General features: G+C 35.5%; 1 protein-coding gene across 1 annotated transcript in view; it reads left to right on the forward strand.

Annotated features, from left to right (window-relative positions):
* The window catches only part of WARS2 (tryptophanyl tRNA synthetase 2, mitochondrial), a 39,866-nt gene that overhangs the window by 22,324 nt on the left and 6,177 nt on the right, over positions 1 to 11,365 (forward strand). Inside the window, exon 3 of the mRNA XM_057380892.1 lies at positions 10,206 to 10,286. Within this exon, the coding sequence (XP_057236875.1) occupies positions 10,206 to 10,286 (81 nt within the window). The remainder of the gene's footprint in view (positions 1 to 10,205; positions 10,287 to 11,365) is intronic.

Genomic DNA, 11,365 nt, shown 5'->3' on the forward strand with positions numbered 1-11,365 from the left:
CAGCCTTGAAATGATGAAGTTATTAACTGGAATAATCTCAAGGTGAGTTGCAAGCCAATGATGCAGTAAGAACCAGTCTGGAGGAGGTTTTTTCTTGTTTTCAGGCAACTGAACAATTCAATTAGTTACAACACAGGATCAGTGACTAGATACACAGAGAGGAGTCAAGCATGATGGAAAAATGCTTTGYRGGTTATGGTTAGAGATGAATAAAGTAAAGGCTTATAAAACTGCAAGTGAAATGGAGAAATTGTTTTATCCACTGAAGAATGTGAGCTGACAAGTATCAAAACAAGTTAACACCTGGAAGATTCAACACAAGCAAAACAATGCTGTGTTTCACAAAATCCACAATTAGGCTACAGAACTGCTTGACACAGGATATGGTGCATGCTGAAATTTRTATGAATTCAGGAAAGGACTTGACAAATTAATCTGAAAAATTGCTTTGGGACCGTTGCATATCTGAGGAGTCCCCTCTGCAGGAAGTGCTGAAACCACAGATGGGASAGTGTCCATGCTTTTCTGCACTTGTGTTCTTTTTTTCRTTGGTTGCTGTCAGAGATGGATATYTGATCTGGTCCAGTGTTGCTTTTCTTATGTTCCTACTGGTCTAAAAGCTAAACTAGTGGTATTCCAGGTCTTGCTAAAGCCAACACTCAGACTTCCCTTGAAGCCAGAAGATTATCAGTGAGGATCTTACATTGCAGTCAGCCACAGTACATATATTGTATCTTTCACAATATAATATGCAGAGATTGAATCTTTAAGAAAGAAGAAAGAAAGAAAAAAAAAAAAGAAAAAGTATCAGACTCAGGAAATTATGGCTCTGTATGTGGTGCTTCTACAGTACCAATGCAGACCATAACCAATGAAATCTGTAGGTAGCTAGATTTGAAAATATTCAGCTTTGTCAAACAAAAGTTTCCACCAAACATGATTCTGATTTACCTTATGGTGGTTAGGCTTGAAAATATTCAGCTTTGTCAAATAAAGGTTTCCACCAAACATGATTCTGATTTACCTTATAGTGGTTAGGCTTGAAAATATTCAGCTTTGTCAAACAAAAATTTCCACCAAACATGATTCTGATTTACCTTATGGTGCTTAGGCTGGCCTCTGTTAAATAGACTACCTTTTTACCTTGATTTTTCTGTGTGTCTTATCTATCCAGATCTAATGGGCATTGATCTTATTAAATGTGAACCATTTGATTAAATATTTGAGTCATGCCTGATGTCTTCAACCATATTCTTACCAGTATTTATCACACAARTACCAATGCAAGTGGCTGATCCCAGTGTATTTTTGAAACCTCACTGTCACACTGCAATCAGAAGAGCTATTACTGGTTTTTTTGTGAATATAGACAGTTTCAGCACTGAATTTGGGTTTTTCAGCTTGCCCAAACCCATTTATTTCAAGCTGTATGAAGTGGTCAGGTACACCCAGAGATGCACTGTGATCTGTTCCAATTCCACAGGCAGCACCAGATGTTTCTCTGGAAGCAATTAAAAAGGAGKATCTGCATGTAGCTCTTGATGTGAGGAAAGGAGACAGGAACCTTGCTAATGTGATTATTGCTTTAGTGTGATAATGAAATAGTACGTTGTGGAATGTCATAATATCGAGATGATTGTTCCTAAAAATGAAGGTGGAAGATGGATGGCAGCTAGTGCTAATCAGGAAAGTTTATGGCTTGATTTTGATTGGAAATTTCTCAGATTTCAAAAAAAAAAAAAAGGAGCTCGCCTCCTTTCCAGCCACTGTAGCAGTTCTCCCAGGGTGGTCTAAAAAAGCCTCATTTTTGCTTACAAACATTTAGCTGAGGTGTAAAGCAAAAACTGATTGTATACCAAAGTAGATTGTGTACTTCTAGAGGTCAGCAGGAAAATGGTGAAAATCCAGCCCCAAATAGAGAACTGGGATAGATATTTAGTTATGGACAGTCAATTTGTTCAATACCAAATCAAACTACTAAATGAGAGATTCTCAGTAGCTTAGCATGCTGTAATTATTGTTGTRTTTTGAGTTCTATCTAGAAAATTACCAAATCTGTATATCACAGAAATGTTTCTTTAATTACTCCTGAGTGACATTTCTGTTCATTTTTTGAAACAARCATCAAGCAACAAATTTGTGATCTAAGAACTTTTAGTTTTAATCAACAAAAATAACCACTACTAATGACTTTTTCTGTACCCTGTTAGCACTGAAGAGCAGAATGAAATTCTTGCACTGCAGAATTTTGCTAGGCCCCACTAATGGAATTGCTTATGTAGTCATCAATGTAAATGCTGCTGTGTCCTCTAAATTTCTCTGGATTACCCTGGGCAAGAGTAATGTGAATTGCTGAAAAGGGGATTTTTTTATTCTTATTTATTTGTTTGGCTTATTCTTTCTGCTTGAGTTGCTTCTCTGGAATGTGTTTGCCATATGTGGAAAAAAAATAATACTGTTTGGTTTCTCAAAAGTCCTGTGCCTTTTGGTAAGTGTTTCACTTACTTTACTTACTTAGGGTTTTTTTCACATCTCTGAGTTGTCTGAAATACCTGCCTTCAGAATTGTCMCACACTTTATCATCCTTTTCAATACAAATAAGAAGCAAAATCCTGAACTATATTAATCACTGGAAAAAAGTGTGGTGAGAGCAGATCCTCTCATGTTTATATTGGATCCAAAAGGTGCTGCTGTGCTCAGGACACAGGTGAAGTTGACTTGGAATCCCAGAACAGATTTTTAGCCTTTCAGCTAAAATTGAAGTGACAGAAATTTTGCATAGTCTAATGTTTATTGTGTTGTTTAGAGAGCATATGGCTTATGTTCCTATGTATTGGATATATAGCTAAATTACCTGTAAATTGAAAGTGCTAGTTGCATAAAAATTAGTTTTGTATGCTTCAGAATTTACCATTTATAGATTGTATTTTTTTATAACATGTACAAACAGTAAGTTAATGGCTTGCTGTAAATTTGGTCTTAATACATTGCAGTTCAACAAATACCTCCCACACTTACATTGCCATATAAAAACTTGAATTCCAGCTTAGGGAAGTAGTGGCTACAAAGAACAAGTGATGATAACTTGAAAATATTTGGAASCAAGAAATATGGTGATGAATAATTAGGGTAGGGTTTGGAACCACATTGTCTATGAAGGATTATAAACAAGCACATTTAATTAGAGTATCTAGGAAAACAATGGTGGTATATGTTGGACATTAAAATGGCATCCCAGTGAGAGAGGCTCTTTCATTACAGCTTGTTTAATTATATTTTCCCTAGTAGGAAGTTATAGAAAAGTGGCTATTTAAGTAATAATAAAAATAAAAATAATAGCGTATTTCAAAACAGTACATTTTTATTTCAAGTACAGCTGCAGGATATATGAAACCCTCTTAGATAAATAATGTCAAGATATGCTTTAAGAGGCTGMCTTTAAAAAAGAAGTAATGGAATGACTTCTACAACATATTGTGAGARTATTAGAAGAAACAGAAAATATATTCCTTAAATTGTATCATAACTGATAAAAGCTGTAACAGTCATCTTTCATAAAACTTAGATCTTTTATTAAAACCAAAAAGGASTGGGAGGGGAGGGGGTAAATAAGGAAGACAGTATGCAATGTGCACACATGGTAAACTTCCATGGTATAACCCATTTTCTCTATTCGTGGTGGGTACCCTTACACATTTCAGTTCTTACCCAWAACCATCTTGTATCTCATCTGCTTCACAGTCCAAACAATATTAGAAACTGATTTTGCTTTTATGTGGTCTCTGTTCTTCCTGTCCACCTATCTATTGTAGCAGACACATGCTAAATGTCCCRAGAGAAACTCAAATTCCATCAGAGTTGATTCAGCAGGCAGTGGTTGATGTGCTGCATGAACACTTCTCTGAGGAGTCCTGTGAGTTTCTGGACAGCATAACGTTTAGTTTCTGGGTGGAAAATTGCAGTTTTTATCCTTCTGGATAGGGTGATTTATTTTCTGAGTAAAATCAACTGCGGTATCCTTGCAGTGTGCAAGCAGATTGAAGCATTAATTCTGAGAGGTGGGAATTTGCAAATTTGTCTTAGCCTTGACTCCAAAAGCCAAAATACAATATAAATGTGTTCACTGTTTCACTGCTGTTATTTTCCAGAAGTATCCATCTGCTTTGTTTTGTGGGCAGAGTTTGAATAGATTCACACTACCCCTCGTCCAGTTTTCAGAGGGGCTGAAAAGCTTCCATTGCATCACAGCTTATAAATTCATTAAAGCACATTAATTTAGCATGGTCCATTGAAAACTTCCTGTCAKAAGAGAAAGTATGTGACTGTTTAATTTAGAAAATTATTCTGCTTCTCTCATTCCTCCGTTTTCTCCCTCATGGACTGGGCTAGAGCTCAGTGGGAAGGAAAGTCATGGTTCACTAGGATTTCTTTTTTTTTTTTCCTTTCTGCYTTAATTTACYTYRTTCATCTCATACTATTATGTAGTAATATATTTCCTCTCTTCACCAGTCTTCTGGACTCACCAAACTWATTATTCAAACGGTATTATGGATTGTACTATGAGAATGTTTTCTGAAAATATTTAATTTCATAATGAATAAAGGAGATGAAAGGGTGCTTTGGCCAAATTACTGTGGTTTGACAGGGTTTATAACCACTAACACTTGATTCCAGTAGAAATTTTCTTAGTCAGATTATTCAGAAAGGAAAGACAGATCTTATTTCTGTAAATCTTAGACAAATATAAATAAAGATAAGTGACTTAAATATTCCAAGGTAAGGTTGAAAGCCGTTTTCCTTTCCAAGGAAAGGGTGACAGATTTACTGACAGTAATGAGATAGCCACCCCCCAATTCAATACATTGCTTAACACATTCTTTAAATCTGATACTGCCTTTGTAACCATAAACTGATTCTACCCAATCCATTATTTCTTTGAACAGGAATTTGGGATACTGTGTCAAATTTTCTGTCACAAGAGTACCTGCACCATATGCATTTGATTCAAAAGCAGTCTATTTTTTTTCTTTAGCTGTGTAATATAGAGATACACCACTAAGTATCTTGAACACATTGCTTGCAACCTTAGGCATTAATAAAACCTTACCTCTTATTCAAGAAAAATGTGAGCATCATTTGCTTTTAAAAAAAGGCCTCTTGAATTTTGCAGACGCTCTAACTGTTACTTCTAGAAGAGACAAAAGTCCTGAAAAACAGTTTAATTTCTTTTTAAAAGTAGGACTCTTTCCCTTCTCTGTTCCAATTTCTTTTAGTACACAGCTATCCAAATTACCTCCTCAAACCTATTTGTTTGTACTTTACACTGTCAAAATTAAATCTTGGAAATTTATTACCCATTTAAAATGTAGCCCTTAATGAGGTTACACTGCTGAGGGGAAGCAGCAAATTTGAGATAKGCAGCAAATTTGCAGTGCCTTACAGAGAAGGGCTATAGGTTGCAACTTGAAGAAATCCATCTTGAAAATGAAACWCTGCATCTCTTTTTGCACTTTATATTACAACCTCAGAATGCTGAGGCCCTGTGTGGCTGATTTCTGTGCTTCCAGATTTATTTCAGATTTATTCATGCCTCTCTCACTGCTGTTCTTGAAACTCATGCCTTGCTGTCCTCTTCAGCTGTATGKCTCATCATAAAAAGTCATCTAGAATTATTTGGGCTAAAAGGAGCTGCTGATTTTCCATGTAGACATCATTGGTTGTGGCCAGGGAATATCAGCAATAATTTGGTAAGGAGTAGCCAGGATCAAGGACAAAAAATTAGATGTGCATGAAGAAGCCCTGAGATTGTACTTCAGCATATAATCCAAGTATAAATTCTGATCTGAGTTTAATAACTTCAAGTTAGGCTGCACAAGTAAATAATTAAGAAGCTATTTATCATTAAAAAGAGAGGAACAGGCACTCATGTGAAGAAACAGAAATGTTTTTGCCTTTTAGATAACTGCTCATTATCATTTAGAAATGGTCACCTTGGTTCAATAAACTTTAAAAAAATAAAAGGAATCTGGTTATGCAGCYTTGGCCTTGTCAGGCTACAAGGAAGGAACATCAGTAGTTTGCCCTGGAAATAACTTTTTGATTAGTGATTAGTGATTAATAAGYCAGGTTTTGGGGGATGCTTAATGCAATGGAGATTGAAGGAGGAAATGTGTCCCTGTTAATAGCAGAGAGATGGCCATCTCAACCCTTTGAGAAATGTTAATGGTTTTTACAGACTTGTCTGAGATTAGGAAAGAAAACTCTGTGAAAATGAGCAGGAARAAAGAGAAAAACTTGATGTATTTACTGAGAAGAACAAAAGGTACAGTTTGGGCTGTCTAAAAAGGCAGGATCACTCTATGGATCTGGTTAAGGTTTTTTGGAAAATTTTTCATGGGAAATAGTTGACTTTATGAAGGGRAACAATAAATAGAGGACTTAAAAGACTGTTAGTCCTGGAAATATTTTCAGCAAGGCTGCAAGAAATATTTTCCAAGAAAATAATTTGCATTGAAAACAGGCTATTACATCTTTTTTAGGACACAAAAGTAACTGAAGCTGACCTGAAGGATTGAATKGATCAGATAGCTGATTTTGAGAATTACCAGTGATTGTGGCATTCTTGGAGTCTGGTTTGACATACAGTTCAGGAACTGTCAATGGTTGTGAATTTTGTTAATTAGAGATGTAATTCTGTTTTTCTACCATTTGTACTATTTTTATACTGACATATTTGGGGGAGAGGGCACTGCTGAGAAAATTACATCTTCATTAGAAAAGAGTTAGGTTTATTATTACCTATTCTCTTTTGAGAAGKTGGGTAATTCCTSAAGTACATCATAGGTCTGTAGAGTWGTTTGTTGTCAGATTTAAAATAAAAAGCAATTAAGTTCTTTACTGATTAAAGTATACACAGAATAGCCTGAATTAATTGGAACTCTWTRYGYWTWTWYYTYKWRAWMYYSKWWWKWKTWYWKKRKRWMMYCYYYTWWAAAAAAAAWWAAAMWRMAARSMRARYASMWYWCYWSYMKWSCWGYYCTKYTYWWTKWAAWKWRWRWKRWRAGWRAWGYKWTGYTKWSWWSWSWWYTSYTTKYSYTGKSAYRRYAMAMWMAACWYAACWYAACAGGAATAAATKAAAATTGTTTTYGAGATTTTTGCAAATATGAGATGTCTCTTCTCTGTTTCCTTTCATTTCATTGTTGAGAGCCACATAGGCTGTAATGCTCACTATTTTTTGAATGGCACAGTCAGCAGTCATGTTCCTCAGGGATTCTTGCTGGGAGCAGTTCTGGTCAACAAATTCCTTCATGACCTGAAGAACTTAGTGAACAGAAGGTCATGGGCAATGCTAATTCCTTATGGGTGGCCAAAGGAAAGGAATTTGAAAAGAACTCACAAAACAGAGTGGGCATAAGTAGAAGAGCTCTAAATACTTCAAAATATCTAGGTAAAATTATTCTAAACCTTCTTCACAAACTATTGAGCTGAGTCACAATGCAGGAAAAAAAGTCCTGGAGTCATCACTGGCAATTCTCTGAAGTCACTGGCTCAGTGCAARCAATTTTCAAAAAAAGCCAATAATATGCCATCATCACCACATTACCTGAAAGGGTATTGTGAATAAGACAGAGATGATGTTTTGTCACCATACAAAATCTTAGTTGCCCATTTTTGGAATRTTGGGTGAAGTTTAAGTGTCTGCATTTCTGGAAAGAATTAGAATTATTATATTAATGAATTAGATATGATACATAGAAGGGGATTCATGCAACAGGAGATGGAGTAGCTGCCTTAAGAAGGAAAAATTAAGAAGTCAGGGTTGCTTCAGTTTGAAGAAGAGGAGGCTGAGGCATATATGCAATCAAAGTTTACAAAACCAGAAAAATACTGAATAAGCTGAATGTGCAAATGTTCACCAAATTGTGTGATATAAGAAACGGGTGGTATTCAAAATTAGTTAATAAACATAGATACATTGGTGGCTAAATTGAAGTGTTTCTTCTCCTATCAGGTTTAATTCCCTAGTGATATTCCCTGATATTCTCAAGTGCAATAATTATGGATCCTGGAGAAATATGAGGGGAAGATACTGCAGGAAGCAATAGGGTTATGTGTTTGCCCCAAGTGCTGTTCCCAGAAACACAGCACAGGGCTTTGTTGTGATCCACTGCAGTTTTATTTCTTACATTCTTGTGTTTTGGTTGTTTAATGAAGACATTTTTAAATGCAGTTTAAAAAGAAGCTGATGGAGTTTGGGTAAATGGCTTCTCCTGACTCTGATCCATGGGTATTGCTCAGTAAGAGTAGACTGAGCCTTCATTTTACTGTTGTCATATACATTATCACCTCTTACAGTTCCTTTGTATCAAGTTTTTCCAATCAAAGTGATGGAATTCTGTAGCTAAATGAGTAACATTTGACCTGATGTGCCATGACCTACCAAAGGCAGCAATTACCTGCCCCTCTTGCCAAATAAAACACGGTAGCTTAAACCCTGATTAAGTCTGACAAATGATTGTGGATTAAGCCTAGAACCTCCTGATTTGAACACCAGTAAACAGTCAGTTAGTGCAGTTTGGATGATGAATGTTAACTCATTAACTTCCAGTACTGAATTTTATTCCAACTGAAATCACCACCCTTTKGTATACTTTTACATATTTTCTCCCCATTTTATCAGTCTTTTTTTTTCAGCATATTCAGCACTTTTATCTTACTTAGAAAAGGACTGTGTGTTTGGAGATTAGAAATAAATATAACTTGGTAGGACCTAGAACTATGTGTTCAACCCAACAAATGCTGTTTAGATTACTTGGTTTTGGTAAGTGATGTCATGTCAAATCCASTGAAACACACGTGCAGTCTTGGCTGCAAAAGCAACATCTGATCGAGCTGAATCAATGACTGCATGGCTTTTAAAGAGGGTTCTTGTCAACACAAGTCCAACAGACCACCATCTCCCCTCTCTCCGTGACTGGAAGAAAGAAATGAGAAACCACTTTGAACCAGATGGTGATTCCTTCTAAATGAAATAGGAGTCTTGAGCTTAGCATTTTCCGTGAAGTTCGTTTTACTCCGGGTATTTTGTTGCACTTTGTCTTATGCACGGAAGATTGCAGGTCAAATAAGCATGAGGGAATTGAAAAAAAAACCTGTATCTATGGGAAAGGCAGAAAGAAGGGAAATAATCAACATATTTCATATTTCTAACCACTGACCTGTAGTCTGGAAGCTGGATACTTCTACACATTGGTGACCAAAGTAGTCCRATGACTGCTAGCTAAGAAATTACTGTATTTAAAATGAAAGAAAAGAAATTGCAATTAATAATGCTAGTAATTCTTGTTAGCAAACATTTTTACTGCCTTCCTTTATTGTCTGGATTGTTATGTCATGTTGCAGACATGAAACTTTGAGCATCTTTGAGACAGTTAGCATGCTGTTAAACATTCCAACCTAACATAGATCACCTTTTTCTTTTGATGGTTATCATTTATATAGCTAACTAACAATAGACAGAATGACAAGAAARAAATTAAAGTAGAGCATATGCATCAGCAATGCTTACAACTTTTACTAATCCTAAAATGAATATTTGAAATGCAAAAGCTGAAGTGTGTATGTAAAGATGGTAAACATTGGTTGTTGACACATTTCTTGTCTCTGCCTCTAGAAAGTCTTCCTCAAGCAACAATCACTCTGTCTGACATCTTTCTGAAACTATTAAAATTTCCCTATCACCACAGTTGCCCCAGAATATTAAATAAAATGTTTGTTGTATGAGCACAAGTGGGATTTTTTAAATCTCTTTAAACCACCCTTGTAGCAYAGGATTTGTAGAGATCTGATCCTATTTCACTGGTATTGGTTTTAATAGGATTACAGAACTGAGGGGCAAATTTAGCCACACCTATAGGTTTTACATTTTGTATGAATCTGTTATTGCTGAAGCATTTTCTTTCTTATTTAGAATAATAAGARTTTTATTAGAATTATTAGAATTTTGCTGTCCTGCTTGAGTGTAGGGCATTCAATCCTGGCAGTGTCCAAAACTTTCCATTAGCTTGTCACTTGACCTTACTGAAAAAGTAATATACAGAAATAAATGAGTTTCTGGTTTTTGATACTATTTATGCTTATTGACTTTGAGAAAATATGCATATAAAAGAAGGAGGTTTAAATAAATTCTAACTTCATACTTTCAGGTTCCTGAGCATGCAGAACTTGCCTGGATTCTTGGGTGCTTAACTAATGTGCCACGTCTGCTACGTTTGCCCCAGTGGAAGGTATGAACCAGTTTGGTAAATTGAAAAGAAATGTATGGGAATTCAGTAGAARTGTTGTCCTGGGAATATTTGTCATCTATGAAGTACCAAATGTAGCTTGGTTATCTTTGCTTTAGATTTAAGTAATTCTGTAGTGGAAGGGGGAAAACATCTCTCAATGAACCTTTCCCTGCTGGAAACTACAGAATAGTTATTTTGGCAGAGACTTGCAGAAACTGTACTAGATGTGAGGTTTATTTAGTGTTGTTAAACTAATTTTGCTAGAATGTTCAGTATTATTTCAATGCTTATTAAATAAATTTGAATTTATTTAATTGCAGTGGAAACCTTGAGCCTTGCTGATGAAGGAGCTCCATAACAGCTTTCCTTTTTCCACTATAATSAGTGGCTGCTTTGTAGATTTTATAGAAGATTTAAAAGAGGCATATGTTTGAAGAGGGGYACAGAAATTATAAATACTAAAAATATTGCTGAGGGATATTTCATCTTAAAATGTTTGCCTTTACAAGTTTCAAATGTTCATCTTCTTAATCTTGGTGCTGCATCAGCATGACTGCATCAACAAAATTCTTGCATTTAATTTCCTTGTATTTTATTTTGACATYTAGTAAGCACAAAAAGCAAAAGATAGGAGAGAGAAGTATCTGAAAAAGGAAAAAAAAAAAAGCCAACAGCTTAAGAGCAGTTTGGCTTGCAGAGTTCAGAGCAGTCTTAAATACCTCCAGATGTTTTCTTTTTTCCTGTTTTCCTTCTTAATTAAATAAAACCAGTAAAACTTAAATACAGCAACCAGCGTTAATGCATGGCATAGATTAAAGCAAACCTTTTCAAACCTGAGATTCTGAAGTTAAGCACTTAAATCCAACTTKGACTGGATTGACTTTCCAGATCTACAGATAGGTGTTACAGGTGCTAGGCTTTGCAAATTAGATTCCCTGAACCCCAGGCATTTAGAGATGTAGACAGAATATAACATCTGTCGGGGAATGTGAGAAAAATCTAAATATATTTGAACAGTCTTCATGAAATGATTCAGATTTCAAGGAGGTTAATATATTGAACTATTGCTGAAAGTAAAA

This window comes from Malurus melanocephalus, unplaced genomic scaffold (genome assembly GCF_030028575.1).
Source record: "Malurus melanocephalus ecotype Western Australia unplaced genomic scaffold, MMel_1.1 scaffold_476, whole genome shotgun sequence".
Classification (NCBI taxonomy): domain Eukaryota; kingdom Metazoa; phylum Chordata; class Aves; order Passeriformes; family Maluridae; genus Malurus; species Malurus melanocephalus.